Source organism: Pyrus communis, chromosome 2 (genome assembly GCF_041283825.1).
Source record: "Pyrus communis isolate YQ-2024b chromosome 2, ASM4128382v1, whole genome shotgun sequence".
NCBI classification, from domain to species: Eukaryota; Viridiplantae; Streptophyta; class Magnoliopsida; order Rosales; family Rosaceae; genus Pyrus; species Pyrus communis.
In genome coordinates, this window is record NC_142566.1 from 27,444,216 (window position 1) to 27,460,605 (window position 16,390).

Below are 16,390 nucleotides of genomic sequence, written 5' to 3' on the forward strand. Positions count from 1 at the left end.
TGACCATTAGAGCTATGTACCTGATTGACACCCGTTATATTTGTTAATTATATTGAATGAAATACCACTTTATCGCTTCTCGTAAAATATACATATATAAGCTTATAACAATACATATTTAATAGGAAACCTTTACTAAGAACAACATATCAATTACATAATATATAGGAAATAATTAGTACAAAGAAGATTAGAGTCAACAGTTTACCAAACAAAATGCATCAATGCAATTAAAAGTAGAACTATTTATTATGTGTTGTATTTTGTTTTGTCAATTTGCTTACGTGGGAGTTTTTGCCTTTTTCATTAGTAAGTTGACGGTAAAGTTGCATTAGCCGACCAATCGGCTTCAGCCAAACCCAAATTTGCTTCAATTATACTACCGTCACTCTAAACCTAGAAGAGATTATCAACACATCAAGAGTAATAATATAATTAGTTTAAAATTAAAAAAAAAAAAAATTAATCAATTATATTATTACACTTAATGAACCAGACTGTATTCCAACTTAAATAACATTTTCTTCAAGCCAGCTGGCATCTACCACACTTGACTGCCATCCAATTTTCACAACAATCAATGGATGTTTGGTGCTCGCAGTCGTGACTCATTTTCCTAATAGAATTACTAGCAGATGAGCACACACTCTGTGTATGAACAATTTTATTTTATTTTTTGTTTTTTTATTAAGGAGTATGATTAGTTTTTAAAATTTTAAAAAGAGTATGAAATAATGATGGTGGAATAATTTCTCTTGATAAGTGCATATTTTATCTTAATATTACATTTTTTTTATTAAGGAGTGATTAGTTTTTAAAATTTTAAAAATAATGATGGGACCATTTCTCTTAATAAATGCATATTTTATCTAAGTATTACATAATTACTGTTTTGTGCTCTTTATGTAAATATTGTGTATCAAAAGTGAGTAAAATAGAAAAAATAAGAATATGATTGTCATTTTCTCAAAAGATGCAAATTACCATTTTGCCCTCCTTATGTAAGTATTGTGTATCAAAAGTAAGGGCAAAATAGGAAAAAATGGCAAAAAATTGAAAAGGAGGGTTCTCTTAATAATATTATAGATAATAATAAACAACTTTAAATATCTTTCTTTTTTTTTTTTTTTTTTCCGCTAGCATAGTATACCAGTTATAAACGACGAGAGAGGTTTTTGTTCACAACACAGAGCAGTATGCCATATATTATTATACAATCAGAGAAATATTTTTTTTAAAATTATTTATCTACTTCTATAATGACACATGATGTATATAATCGTGTTCCACTCACATTGAAAATATGTTTTAGATCTCCTCCTTGTCCTAGCAAATGAGATTCATGCAATCTTAATGAATGCTGTGTTTTGCTTGGCTCATATTTAAAGCTTTTCAGGTTGAGAGACCCACGTTGCATGCTTGTCGTTCGTTCCTGGCTTATATTTTGCATGAAAACAACAACGCTATATATCAATTTTAACAATATATATATATATATGTGTGTGTATGTATGTATATATATAATCTTGCTCATGACAAGAAAATGTCACCATTAAATTAGAAACGATAAATACACTGTCATCATTGTGCCTGTGTTCTTTATTTTGTTTATTGTTCTTTAATCCCACTTGTTGAATTTACAATTGATTATAATGATTTATTGTTTTACTATCACCAACTATACTATTGGTGCTATGAGATATTGTTATCCTAATTCAATCATATAATCATGAGATGTTTGAATCTCATTATCTGGTTATAAATAGCCCATAATTCGTTTATCTTGTAATGAAAATATCGTTACTTTGCAACTTGAAACTTGATTTTCACTTTATTTTGCTGCGATTTTGTTTATTAAGTCAAAAAGTGACAGAATGTGCTGACATAGCAGAAATATTGCTTATGTGGCGTGTATTCAAGCAAAAGATAGAAGGGTATTTTGGTAAAGATATCATGTGTTCTTCCTTCTCTTGGATTTACTTCCATTACCATTCGAATTCAACAAAGATTGAGCCCCAAATCCATGGATAAGTGCATATTTTATCTTAATATTACATTTTTTTTATTAAGGAGTGATTAGTTTTTAAAATTTAAAAAATAATGATGGTGGGACCATTTCTCTTAATAAGTGCATATTTTATCTTACTATTACATAATTACTGTTTTGTACTCTTTATGTAAATATTGTGTATCAAAAGTGAGTAAAATAAGAAAAATAGGGATATGATTGTCATTTTCTCAAAAGATACAAATTACCATTTTGCCCTTCTTATGTAAGTATTGTGTATCAAAAGTGACGGCAAAAAGTTGAAAATGAGGGTTCTCTTAATAATAGTATAGATAATAATAAACAACTCTAAATATCTTTCTTCTTCTTCTTTTTTTTTCTCTTTTTTTTTCCGCTAGCATAGTATACCAGTTATAAACTACGAGAGAAGTTTTTGTTCGCAACACAGAGTAGTACGTCATATATTATTATACAATCAGAGTAATATTTTTTTTTAATTATTTATCTATTTCTATAATGACACATGATGTATATAATCGTGTTCCACTCACATTGAAAATATGTTTTAGATCTCCTCCTTGTCCCAGCAAATGAGATTCATGCAATCTTAATGAATGTTGTGTTTTGCTTGGCTCATATTTAAAGCTTTTCAGGTTGAGAGACCCACGTTGCATGCTTGTCGTTCGTTCCTGGCTTATATTTTGCATGAAAACAACAACGCTATATATCAATTTTAACAATATATATATAATCCTGCTCATGACAAGAAAATCTCACTATTAAATTAGAAACGATAAAACACTGTCATCATTGTGCCTGTGTTCTTTATTTTGTTTATTGTTCTTTAATCCCACTTGTTGAATTTACAATTGATTATAATGATTTATTGTTTTACTATCACCAACTATACTATTGGTGCTATGAGATATTGTTATCCTAATTCAATCATATAATCATGAGATGTTTGAATCTCATTATCTGGTTATAAATAGACCATAATTCGTTTATCTTGTAATGAAAATATCGTTACTTTGCAACTTGAAACTTGATTTTCACTTTATTTTGCTGAGATTTTGTTTATTAAGTCAAAATGTGACAAAATGTGCTGACATGGCAAAAATATTGCTTATGTGGCGTGTATTCAAGCAAAAGATAGAAGGGTATTTTGGTAAAGATATCATGTGTTCTTCCTTCTCTTGGATTTACTTCCATTACCATTCGAATTCAACAAAGATTGAGCCCCAAATCCATGGATGCTGATGCTCTCGACTTCACATTGCATCTCAAAAGTGCGACAACCTAAATTTGTCGTTGAGTCTACTTCTTTGTCTTCAATTTTTTTTCATCGACACTCAAATTTCAACAAATATGACCCAAAAAACTTTATGTACGTGGAAGGCCATGTCGAATTTCAACAAATTTGACGTGAAACTCTCTTCAAGTGTTCGTATTGGTTACGTACTTATATCTTAATAGGACTCATAAAGTAATATTTTTAAGTGTTCGTATTGGTTAGATACTTGTATCTTAACAGGACTCATAAAACACATGATTATCGGTACTTTCCACAAGAGGAAAGGTTTCTTTTTTCACATTGAGGCACCGGTCCACTGGAAATTGAGAGCACATCGGGCCTTAAGCTTCGACCCATATCTCATAACTTTATCAGTCAAGGCCCATATTTGAATTCCCGGCCCACCCAGTGAAAAGTATCCGATCCATAAATTGGGCCTTGTGGCTATTGGGCCCAGTAATCACTGACTTCCACGCCAGAAACGTTAAGACTTTTCCCACGAAAGTGGAAACTGGAAACGTCGCCAAGAGTAGTGAGAAATCAGCAAGGCAAGTGGCGAGCAGCATCTGTGCTTTGCTTCTTCCAATGGCTACCTTCTTCCAAAGGCTCGCCAAGGCGGCGCCGATCGCCTTCAACAGCTCGTTTCGAGGTCAATCGAAGTCCAGCTTTCGCATTCCCTTCGGAGCAGTCGCAGCCGTCTCCGGCGGAATCTCCTATCTCTGCTACTATTCCTCGCCGGATTTGGTAATTTCTCCTGCTCATTTCATCTGGGTATTGATCAGATTGTTGATTTATTACTGATACAATGTGGGTTTTAGCTCAGGAATTTTGTGGCCCCAATTGGGTTTTTTAAGAAAGTATAATTTCTCCTGATGGTTTTGAGCGTTTAAAGAAATGGGTGTGTTGGTGATGGTGTTTTTGTTTTCTTTTCGATATTCGATTCTGGGTTTATTTAGTTGTAAACTACAGATAGTATAATTAGGTATTTGAATTTTGTTTGTTCAGGTCTTTGTTGTTGATTAATTGTTTATGTATTTGGATTCTTGTCTAATTAGCTTAGAATGTTTGGAGTAATGGGGATTTTCAAGCTAGTGTAGATTGCGTTTGATGAACTGGTTTCATTTATGGTGTTGCGTTAGTGATGTTCATCATCGGATAGTAATTAGAAGTTGTGTATGCCTGCATGGTATAACTTTGAAAACGAAAAGAGCACAGGATCAGATATCCCGGTGTGTGATCAGAATACCTTTTATTGCTGGTTTACTACTGCAAGATGACCCTTCTGAGCGACATTAACGTTTTCATGGATAATCACTGCTCTATTGGTTTTATAGGTTTCCTAATGCAATAAAAGGTTTTTCATTGTCTTTTCCTGCTCATTATGGTTTGGTTTATATTTGCCCGTATAGCAACTTACTTGTCATTAAGGGTTTAGGATTCAGGTTCTTCTTCTGTATTGAGAGCTAAGAATCCTTCCTTTTTTTTTATTTTTTATTTTTTTTTAACAGGTCTATCTAGATGAAATCAAAGAACAGACTGGCCCAAAAGTTGTTGAGTTTTGATAAGACTAAATACGTAGCTCAAAGCTTTATATCATGAACTAAGTATTGTGTTAACGGATTAGAAACTTAGTATATCAAGCTTAATTTCTGTGAATGCCACACATCCAATTCTTTCACCCTTACATTCATGCTCGGTAAATGTGTTTACTGTGTTTTCAGCACTTAATCCAGACAAATGGGTTGAATTTAAGTTGCAAGATACTGCAAGGGTTAGCCATAATACACAATTATTCAGGTATATCCTCAAGACACACCAGATGCCTTAGAATTATTATTTGAAATAAAATTTATATTGATCAGAAGCACTAGCTCTTCAATTACCTGCAATAATACTAAGATGTCCTGATTTCATGTTCTTGTAGAATGTCTAAACATCAATGTGACTGATTTCTCTTAGTTTTCTCCAAAACTGGCAGGTTTACATTTGATCCGAATGCCAAGTTGGGTTTATATGTTGCTTCATGTCTCCTTACAAGGTACACTCTTCTGTTTATAATTACTCTGCTTTGTCTTGAAATTCCTTATTGATAGGAAGTCTGTCACTTCATTGATATAGTTTTTTGTCCCTGTGATCCTGTAACACTAGGGCTCCATTAGGACAAGATGCTGAAGGGAAACCAAAATATGTCATACGCCCGTAAGTCTTTCTGGCCTCATGTTAAATGCTGTTTTTATTTTCTCCTTATGCCGGGACTTAATTATGTAACTTTGGAAGTCTTTGAATTCTGTATTGCTCTTACCTGCAGCTGTTTGTATGAGTTATTGAATTTACTTTTTGATTTTCAGTCACCTCGTGTATTTTCATTTGCATGACTTGTAGTGTTTATTCAGTTTACCTTTATGCTCAGGTATACTCCTATTTCAGATCCAGATGCCAAGGGATACTTTGACTTGTTAATTAAGGTATGCTGTCAATTATATTCACTTATTCGCTTGATTTGGTTAAGTTTCTGAGGATTCATTGACCCTTAGATGTAATTCAAGCTTCTTTCATTTTTGTTGAAACTCTATGCAGGTGTATCCAGAAGGAAAAATGAGCCAGCATTTCGCAAGTTTAAAACCAGGCGACATAGTTGAAGTGAAGGGGTAATTTATCCACATTCACAAGTAATAGCAGTGGATATGCTCTAAATCATCTTCTAATCAGGTGTATCTGTTTCTTGCAGGCCCATTGAAAAACTCAGATATACTCCCAACATGAAGAAACATATAGGCATGGTATGAGCTACTTGTATAGAATTCAATATATAATATATAATAATTTTCTCCACCTTTTACGAATATCTCATGGGTTGCATGCATTTGCATCGTCGTTAGCTTTATCAATTATGGTAGTGGTGTTCAGTTCTTTCTTGCATTGTGTGTCTATACACGTGAATACTTACAAAAATTAAGATCATTGGTGTATGATAAATCTGTGTGGTCTCTTTGTCTGAAAGTGCGATTTCATTCTTTGTTACAGATTGCCGGTGGTACAGGTATTACTCCAATGCTTCAGGTTATTGAGGCCATACTGAAAAATCCTGACGACACAACTCAGGTGAGAGAGAGCCTATATCATTAGTCTTTACATCACAAGATTCACAACTGCGGTCTATCCAATTGAAATCTTGAACTTCTCATTTTAATATGTGTACTTATATACATAATAGAGTAAGTATATTTGTGATATTTAACAATGTCAATTCTATGTAATAATCGCTATACGACAGTCTCAGCATATTTTGTAATTGTGTGAAATTGACGATTGATGATGGCCTAGGTGTCACTTCTTTATGCGAATGTCTCCCCTGATGACATACTGCTTAAACAGAAACTCGACATACTTGCAGCTAGCCACCCAAATTTAAAGGTACCATTTGTCTCATCATAAAATACCATCATTGCATCACTCCAAATTTGGATGGTCTCTCTCATGAAACGTGGCTTTATTTTTTGAAACCAAATGCAGGTATTTTACACTGTAGATAATCCAACAAAGAGTTGGAATGGGGGAAAAGGTTACATATCAAAGGATATGGCAGTTAAAGGCTTACCTGCTCCTGGTGAAGATACTCTCATCCTGGTAAGTGTTACATACTGCAGAGGCACTATGTACTTGTCGATATCATCTTCTAGTTCAATTTTCATTAGATCTCATCGATCGACCTGCATTGCTTGTGCAGGTATGTGGTCCTCCTGGGATGATGAAACATATATCTGGTGACAAGGCTCAAGACCGATCGCAAGGAGAGGTAAAGAAGGGCAGTATCCTGCTTTTTAATTGCGGCAAAACCATTTAGTCCATTACCGTTTCTATTTCTTTTTTCTCATAAGTTTCTGTTTGCTTTGTTGCAGCTCACTGGCATACTAAAAGAACTCGGGTACACTGAAGAAATGGTATTTTTGATTCAGCAAGGATGATTTCACTTACAAGAAGCACTTACTAAGTTTTATTTCAAATTTGTGTGCAATAAACTGTGTTATTAGGAAGCATACACAACTCAAACTCGACTTCCAAATAAATTTGGGAACAATACTGAATGGGACATATTTTGTTATGAAATTTGTTGTGTTGTCCACTCGAGGGGACGAAATGTCATCTCTCTTTCTGCACATCATTGTTTACGGAAAGGAGATAATGTTCGATTCCGAATTGGCAGACAGACAGGGATTTTACGTATCTCTGAAACCGCCTGAGAAGGCGAAGGTTGACTGATGGTCGTTCAGTTACCGGCTTATCAAGAAGGCGCGAATCACTTGGATTGTTTGGCAGAAGCAGGAAAAGGCCTAAAAGGTATGGTACGGGTAGGCTGTTGCATGGAAGATTGGCATCTGAAGTGGGAAATAGCCCTTGTGAATCACTCAGGGGAATGCAGTTTTCTCTAGCGGTCGAATTCGACGTGGTTCACTTAGGCATGCACGGGAGAAGAGATCCGCACGGCAGCCTAATACCTGGTGGGATAGATAAGATTGAGCCTTAGGATAGGATTGGATTGGCAAAGATTTGTAAGACAGAACTTGTAACCTGTGTATTAGGATATGTTAGATAACTCACTCTATCGTGAATTCACAACTCATCATGTCTAGTCATGTCCATCATACATTTTAACACAACAAAAAAGGGACTAGATTCAAGTTCAAGTTCATTTTAATTGATCACAACCTATTCAATTTGTACTTTAAATCTTTGACTCAACTCAAGTTGTCAAGAACGTTTACTGTTGATCAGTTAAGCATCGATTAATCAAAGCATCCGATGGAGAAATAATCAGTCAAAAAACACATTTCCTTTTTGGCTAAGTCAAACGCATTGCTTTAGAAGATTAGAACAACAATATTGACCAGGTGGGGACTCATGTTCAACTGTTTCCGGGTAACTCGACCCGAATCCATCTAATGGCCCACACTGGTTGTTCACAGATGTCGACCAACCAGTGTTGAATTGGAGCATTATGTACACAGAAGTCGACATGCCATTGGAAGGTTTTCTTGCTAGCTTTGACAATCTCCAAATTCGTTTAGTAACGTTTTTTTGTCTTGTAATGAGAGAGAGAGTTAGAAATTAAATATTTAAGTGAGAAGATAATCAATTTAATTTTGTATATACAATTTTTGCTGTAATTTATTTTTTCTCTTTTAATTTTTTTAGGGAACAAAAATTTTAGAGCGAGGGGAGGCTACCCATTTAAAGACTAGAGCATATTACAAGCCTTTTTGAAGACTTATCGTTGGAGTCTTAGCCCTTTTTTCTTTTTTTTTTTACAGGTCTTTCACCAAGAAGAATTGTCGACAGGGAATTGAACTTAGGCATTGGTCTGGCAAAAAGAAAGATCATTACCAACTCAAATTTTAGCTTCCAGTCGTTAAGTACGTCTTTTACACGAGTTAGAACATTGGACGTACAAATTCATGCAACAATAAAGGTATCTCAAATAAAAATGTAAAATATTTTGCATTTTTTGGTTGGCCAAAACCTAAAAAATATAAATTAAAACGTAAAGCGGAAAATGCAATGAAAACATAGTTTTTGCATCTCCCCGTTGGAGATGCTATAAAAGGACATAAAAAATCTTTTGAATTTTATTATTTTAGAAATATTAGTATTTTAGGTAACTTTATGTTTTCTTTATCTTCTTTTCCTGGTTGGTTATGTTTTCATTGATGCTTCTTTCTTTACAAGATCTTCAAATTCCTAATAAGATTTCGAATTTCAATTTGGATTTTCAGTTCCAAGTACAACTTATATTCACCGAATATCAATTAAATTTTAGAGTTTTCTTAAAACATTTATTCGTTCTTTCTTAATTTTAGACGCTTGTCTAATTCCTTATTTCGCATTTTCGACTGAGAATCAAAATCAAACAAAAAGATAAACAGAAACGACCAAGCTAATTGTTTTCTTTAGTTACTGAAAAATAATTAGGAAGAAAAGGAACACTGAAACAAGACACAGTAATTCATATAATTAATCGCAAATTAGCGATTAGATTCCACCTCCTAATCTCTTTCTCCCTAACATTCATTTGTCACTTTCTCTCTCTTTCTCTCTCCTCCCTCTCTCTCTCTGCACCCCAAAGCAGCAAGAAAAGTCCAACACCATATAAATAAATAAACACGCACCATTGCAGCTACTTGGACTTCAAATTTCCAATCCCAAATTCCAAATCCCATCCACCAAATTCACATAAATCGAACCATCCAGACTCCAGAAACAAAACCCAGATCGTAGATTCAGAGATTCATCAGAAAAATTTCAGAAATCAATCCGATGGCTGAGGGGCTTCAGAGGTCTGAGAGCACGTTTAGGAGGCAGGGCTCGTCGGGGTTGATTTGGGACGACAAGTTTCTACAGCGGGCGCTGAACCAAGTGGAGGCGGAGAAGCAGGCAGAGGCAGCTCAGCAGGCTCAGGGCGGCGGCACAGCAGCACCCACCATGGAGCGGAGCCGATCCAACGGAGGAAAGGGGTATCGGACGGTCAAAGTTTCGCCACAAGCGACGGACCCGCCTTCCCCGAAAGTCTCCGGCTGCGGGATCTGCGGCGCGTTTGGAAAACCGAAGCCGGCGTCGGCGCGTCGGCCGAAATCGAACAAACGAAGGTCGTAGAATTAATTAATTCTTGAAATTTGTACTTAAAAATTTGTTAGCTGTTTCTTGTTTTAATTGGAAAAACACTGCATGCCAAGTTTTTTTTTTTTTTTTTTTTTTTTTTTAATTTTAATTTTCTAATGTTATTAGAGAATTGGGGGGGGAGAAGGATTATTTAATGCTGGAAATACGGTCTGGTACATACGGTGTATTAGTATAATTAATTGAAATTTTTTTCTCGAATTTTAATCAATTATGTTATTACACTTGTGTACCGAGTCCACCGGCATACTGGAAAATTTCTGAGAAGAAGGTGTGATTGTAATGTAATGTTAAAATGTATAATTAAATACTTTTGGTGTGTCCGGTGAGCTGCAGTAATATCCCATTTGAATTCTCAATTATGTTCTAATTTTTCTTAATTGTTCTTGATTATCAATTCGAAGAACCGAGGAGCTCTTAATTTTTTTAGTGATCGAAGATGTTCTAAGTTCGAATCTTCATTTGTATTCATAATTAGAGAATGTCGTTGAAGGGTTCACTTAGGAGTTAGCGGATACAATTGCTATACTTGGAATTATACAAATATTTCTCTGATATTCTTTTTTAAGTACTAAAACGGCAAAATACTTGATAAAATATCTCAAAAAGACCAAGATAAGATAAGCTTTAAAAGAGCGATCGAAGTAGCGTGCCGGTTATATCTTGTTTTGGAGATATAAATTCTGAATCCGTCACTGTCACTAATCGTTGTAATAATGATGGCCACGATGGGTTCAAAGGAAGTGGGAGCTGCAAATTTGATCAATTCAACAAAGTAGCGCCTTTTCGTAAAAGGATTTTGACTTGTTTTCAATGTGGGATAAATGAATAGGATTGTATGAGCTATTTACAATATCGCCCCTTCAAGGGCAGCGCATTGCATAATGCGTCCACGCGATGGCAGCGGGCAAAGCTTGTCATCTTACTTTTTTTTTTTTGGAAACTAGCTTATCGTCATACTTTTGTAAAGTTATAAGACCAACATAATTTTTCAGAGGGCCCATTTGTTATACCACTTTTTTTTTTTTTTTTTCACAAAATAATTGTGTTTTTGTGGAACTCATTCTATAATATATATTAACGATTTGATTTATTTATTTTTAAAAATATTATTTATAAATTATTTTTACAAAAAGTTAGATAATATATAACAATTGAAACATTTTTTATATTTTTACAAAAAGTTAGATAATATATAACAATTGAAACATTTTTTATAGATATTATCTAAGATCTAAAAAATTAACGATTCGGATCGTTAAAGTACATTATAAAAATGTGTGACAAAATTTATGTGAAAAAGTGGTGTAACGGATTTGTCTCCAATTTTTTATGTTGATATAATGTCAGAAATTGTTGTGTATTGTTGGTGTTTGGTGAGTAGCAATTAGCAATTTTTTTTTTTGAACAAATGATAATATCTATACTAAAGTGGTGGATGAGTGAGTTAAGTCTCACAATGGGTTGACATAATAATGATCAATTAACCTTTGACAAAAATCGAACTAAAGATCTCTCACTTACCAGTAAATAAGAATACCATTAGATCGTAGCACTAAGCGGCATAAACTTTTGTTAATTCTAATGATTTTCTAATAATTGTTGCCTTTTGAAAATTAAGGGCCGGGCATCATATTATTCTAGTACCCGTGGCCTTTTACTTAAGAGTTTTATTTTAATTTTGTTTAAGAATACCCTACAATGAAAGAAGTCCTTGACATCAACGTGCACTCCCCCAAGTTTCCAACGTTCTTATGCTAAAGTGCAAGAGAAAAAGAAATTGATGTACTACGAGGAATTTTCGTGCGAATTTACTGTTTTTCGAACTGAAATATGTTGTAAATGAAGAGATGTCGAAGGAGCTTAGTAGTTTTTTACTTTTTAAATAAATATTTGTACATCTATTTATAAACGATAGTTCGTTAAGAATACGCTATGGTTCAAAACTAACTGTTTATTATTTAATGATTTTTTTTTTCATTTTAATCCTCAGAATTTTCAGTATCTTAATATTACCCTCACATAAACTCATAATTTTGCAATTTTATCAATATTTTGTGCATGTGAGCTAGTATGATTGCTTCGTTTTCTTTCTTTTATGCTTTTAAAAGGAAAAATATTAAAACTCTGCAATTTTATAAATATTCAGTGCATGTGAACTATTATGATTACACTTTAAGACCAAAAGCCAGTTCTAGTACCAATTAGAGCTCAGCAATTTTTGGCCAACGATACAAGAAACATGTAATTTTAGTACGCCAAAAATATGATCTAGTGCATCAAGTGTCATAATATAAGTGGTTGAATATTAAGAAGAAAAATAAATACTTGTATTATGATACTTGATATATTAGACTGTGCTCCTAGTATACTAATAGATAACGTCTAGGTTGAAACAACCTAAAAAATAACGTGGGATTATACAAATAAATAGGACTAGTTTTGAAGAAAATTACAATTTACTTTGGTTGGTCCCCAGACACAATAATTAATTAAAAGAATGTGTGGCAAAATCGACAGCTAATCCAATTTTCTATTGGCTATTTGGCTTGCTTCGGGGCTTGTTGGCTTGTAAGGACACGTATGTAATAAGGATAAGGTGTATTGGATTTTGACAGTAACATTTTCCTCTACTTAACTTCCTCAAAACAATCAATTTTCACTTTTCTAATCTATTTATTCACTATTTTTTTTTCGTTGTCGAGCTGTTAAGGATCCACACCATATGAGGATATGAGTTTTTTTTTCTTCTGAAGATTGTTATGAAAAAAATGAAGAAGAAATTGTTAGTGGTGGGTTCAGAAAATTTTGTTAAACAGTTTGTCCCACAGCAACCATGGTGGAGTTTTAACTTCCACGGAAATTTTAAAACTTTGTAGTTAGAAGAGAATTGGAGTAAGAGCAACAACCTCCACTCGCCTTGAAATCCGCCTCTGAATATTGATGTCAAATATTTTTAAGGTCATGAAACATAATTATGATTTTTTGGCCTCCAATTCCGCCTGATTACAATAAGATTAAGAGTTTAACGTGACTTAGAAAATAAACGATTCAATAATCATGAAACATTACAGGACAAAAAGAAAAGGCGAAACAACATAATAAGAAAATTTAAATTAAAAAGTTGCTAGTGTTCTTCGAATTTTAAAAATTATTGTATTTGATTTATTTAGCAGTCCAAATCAAAGGGAAATGATGCGTTTCCGGAAAGACCTTCCGTGACTTCATAGTTGCCTCCAAAACAAGCATAGTTTCCTCGTTCCTGTATATTTAAAGGCTTAGGGATAATAAAACTGATTAATCATGCATAATCTCACCTATTATTATATGCTTGGAAAAATAGAAGAAGGCAAATTAATTAGCAAATTAGCAATCAGTAGCCGCAGCAGAAGAACCTGACCGCCCCATTGCGTATATTCTTATGCTTTATTAGACATATTCAACTAAACCAGCCAGCCACAAGGGACCACGAAATGGTCAGATCTCCAGACCAATCTGGCAACCCATGCTTGACTCTTAATCCCACCATTTCTTTTTGTTTTTCTCCATACCTACTCATGATTGCTTCTCTTCTCTACTTACTTCACTAATTGTGATGTTGTTTCTCTCAAAATTTTATACAAATGACAATCTACTTCAAATTAATCTCGACTACAAGGAGGAGGATTCAAACTCGAGAAGAAACATATCGTTCTAACCAATTTTAGCTAAACCAAAACTTCCGTTGTTTCTCTCGTACGTTTTGTTTCGTTGTTTTGTTTCGTCGAAAGCATATAGCATCCTATGTCATGTTAATTTGCATCTCCACAAGCTTCACATGCAAGACCAGACAACCAATAAAACCCTAATTAATTAGAGCCCAACGACGTCAAAAACGATAAACTCAACCACCTGTCACATTCCTTGTTTTTCAAAACCATACATACCTTGCAGTTGAAATTTATGTTTGACCTGAAAAACAAGTCTCTCCAATGATTTATGAAAAGCTGCATAAGGTAAAAACTGAAACCCTAATCGAAAAGCTGAATGTGGTAATTAAATTATAAACTTAAACCCTAATTCAAAAGTTGCATGCAGAATTGCAGGTCATCTCTGGCTAACATGGTCCACGAGCTCAATCTAAATTATGTGGACGATATTCTACTTTAAACTAATCTAAATTACAGAAGCGGTGATTTAAACTCATGTGCATAAAGGAAAACACATCTGCTCTAACCAATGTGATTATGCCCATATTTGCTCCTTCTAGTGCTTCCACGACTTCAATATGACCATGAACCAAACTTGCAACAAAAAATTGACTATGTTTACTAATTAAGTTTTTTGAACAAAATGTCCACTAAATAATTAATTAAGGTCGAATATTTGAGATTATATATGCACACTCTAATCCAGTGTTCTTGTTTAATAATACAGTAATGATCTCAACCCACAAAAAAGAAATAAATAGTTAAATACAGACAACAATCAGTCCACAGCTTTCTGGATTTTTGTTCTAAACAAGAGAATGCACAGCTTCTCCATTGAAAAATATAGGAAGCAACCTGTTGAATGGGTCACGAACGACCCGAAACCCGAGCCCACGATACAATGCCATGCCGGCCCGTACAATTTATCAAACTCCTGCATAAATCATGGAGCCCATGATTAGTCAATGAATTTTAGTTAAGTGACTAATCACCTTGAGAAGAACTGTTATTAATTGGAACACATGGGCTGTTGGAAGCAGCTGGAACATGAACCCACTTCCGATTTGCAGACAGGAGAACAACTAGTGCAGAAACACAAGTGCTGCGAATCCAGATTCATTGATTCAAGATCCAACCTATCTCATGAAATCATCTGATCAATGGGTAACCGTTGGATCACAAGTGGCCCCATTGATAGAGAGTCAGAGGAGAAAGGCTGCCTTATAAACGAGACAAAAATCTGTCTTATAACTGATTGGTAGTTGTTGTATACAACTATGTGTTTATTTCGTCAAATATTTGTTAAGTGGCCTCATATTGATTAAGAGACCGAGAAGAGAATCTATCTTATCACCATTTTCATGTGACTATCTTATACAAACAAAAACACTTGAGAATCTTAAATAGAAGCACCAAGAAATATATCAGATCTGGTCAGTGAATCAATCTCAATGTTTCTATCTTTATATATTCATTGAACCCATGTTGTCTGTGGGGTTTGTATGTATCACCATATGAATATGATCACACATGAATCCAATCATCCAAACAAGAGATGGTTGGAAGTAAACTCCAAAAAGAAACTCCACTTAGAAGTTAGAAACCAATTGTATCCCAAGAACCAAAGAGGAAAATAATTTTATCCCAGACAATTGTCTTGGGCTTCTTCGCCCTCAAGAGATTCTTGAGCGTTGCTGATTGTACTGGTGGTAGGACAAATTTTCTCCGTCAAATTTCATAAACCTTTTCATTTACTGTGCTAATTAACTTTACCTCGGTTGCTTTGGACAATTAATCTTAATTAATAATAAGAGCAAATGACTGATGAAATAAAGTAACTATAACATAATATATGTAGATCTAGCTAGGGTTTAAATTTGGAACGTACCTTTTTTAAGTTATAAGCCATGTGTTTTGAGCTAAACTTCTCCAAGCTGTCATAAGTTCGTCTGGCGCTGCGGAAGGCATGAACTTGCATGAATCCCGGCATATCAGAGGCCAACACCTTCACTTGAAGAAATGAAGCCACTGATGCCAAATTTGTTTCCACATGAGACACCGACTTCCTGGCCGCCTCAACCACCATCACTTCCCCTCCTCCTCCGCCTCCGCCTCCTCCTCCTCGTCTTCCATTTCCAAAATTACCATCTAAACTATAAGTAACATTCCCGCCCTGCTTCCTCTTCTCGTCACAATGGACTACATCAATTTCCGGACTAGGTTTTGGTTTTCTCATGGATAAATTGAACCAGTTTCGTAAAGCATGGGTCTTATCCGCCATTGTAGTAACAGGCTTGGATTCCGGCTTTAAGTGACGGCCGCTGCTCGGATTGTATTGGTACGTGGACATGGCTCCTCCCCTCTTCTGCTTCTCATGGCTGGGAGTGCTACTCGCCATTTCTCAGTTCTCAGACTCTCTCTTACCCTTTCATTTGTTATGGCGGTACAAAAAATATATAATGCAGGATAGGGGGACTGTTTGGAATCACCAGGAAAATCAATGGGGTATTAATTAATGGTTGATTAGGATGGTAACATAATTTATAGCAGCAAACCATGTGACTCTGCCTGTAATCTTGGATATTAAAATGAGGTTGAGATTGATAGTTTTGCGGATTACATTTCTTGATTTTGACTAGGAGTGGTAATGTGATGTGTCGTTTACCATATTTGATTTATGCCAGTCAATCTTAAATAATTTCTGGAATCAGGTATTTTTTGGAATAA

The 16,390-nt window shown here is 34.5% G+C and overlaps 2 protein-coding genes and 1 non-coding gene across 3 annotated transcripts; 2 read left to right on the forward strand and 1 right to left on the reverse strand.

The window, feature by feature from the left end:
* Positions 1–3,772: 3,772 nt before the first annotated feature.
* LOC137746905 (NADH-cytochrome b5 reductase-like protein) lies at positions 3,773–7,425 on the forward strand. The gene is made up of 13 exons (XM_088690047.1): positions 3,773–4,046; positions 4,811–4,852; positions 5,023–5,099; positions 5,281–5,340; positions 5,451–5,501; positions 5,713–5,767; positions 5,880–5,950; positions 6,031–6,082; positions 6,327–6,404; positions 6,627–6,716; positions 6,816–6,929; positions 7,030–7,098; positions 7,202–7,425. Exons 1-13 carry the CDS (start codon positions 3,888–3,890, stop codon positions 7,265–7,267), a joined length of 984 nt encoding a protein of 327 aa, XP_088546173.1. The 5' UTR covers positions 3,773–3,887; the 3' UTR covers positions 7,268–7,425.
* A 1,933-nt stretch (positions 7,426–9,358) lies between these two features.
* On the forward strand, positions 9,359–10,333 carry LOC137749059 (uncharacterized protein At1g15400). Its single transcript, XR_015960177.1, has one exon. It is a non-coding gene; the product is annotated as an uncharacterized protein At1g15400 (transcript).
* Positions 10,334–14,309: 3,976 nt separating this feature from the next.
* Positions 14,310–16,166, reverse strand: LOC137746441 (uncharacterized). Its single transcript, XM_068486455.2, has 2 exons — positions 15,552–16,166; positions 14,310–14,597 (listed from the first exon to the last, which is right to left on the reverse strand). Exons 1-2 carry the CDS (start codon positions 16,059–16,061, stop codon positions 14,442–14,444), a joined length of 666 nt encoding a protein of 221 aa, XP_068342556.2. The 5' UTR covers positions 16,062–16,166; the 3' UTR covers positions 14,310–14,441.
* Positions 16,167–16,390: the final 224 nt, after the last annotated feature.

Bases quoted from the DNA above. Each gene is read 5' to 3' on its own strand.
- LOC137746905 (XM_088690047.1), top strand. From the start codon at position 3,888: ATGGCTACCTTCTTCCAAAGGCTCGCCAAGGCGGCGCCGATCGCCTTC. The intron at 4,853-5,022 runs GTTGAGTTTTGA...ACTGTGTTTTCA, and splicing joins AACAGACTGGCCCAAAAGTT to GCACTTAATCCAGACAAATG. The intron at 6,405-6,626 runs GTGAGAGAGAGC...ATGATGGCCTAG, and splicing joins ATCCTGACGACACAACTCAG to GTGTCACTTCTTTATGCGAA.
- LOC137746441 (XM_068486455.2), bottom strand. From the start codon at position 16,061: ATGGCGAGTAGCACTCCCAGCCATGAGAAGCAGAAGAGGGGAGGAGCC. The intron at 14,598-15,551 runs GTACGTTCCAAA...TGATTTATGCAG, and splicing joins TGGCTTATAACTTAAAAAAG to GAGTTTGATAAATTGTACGG.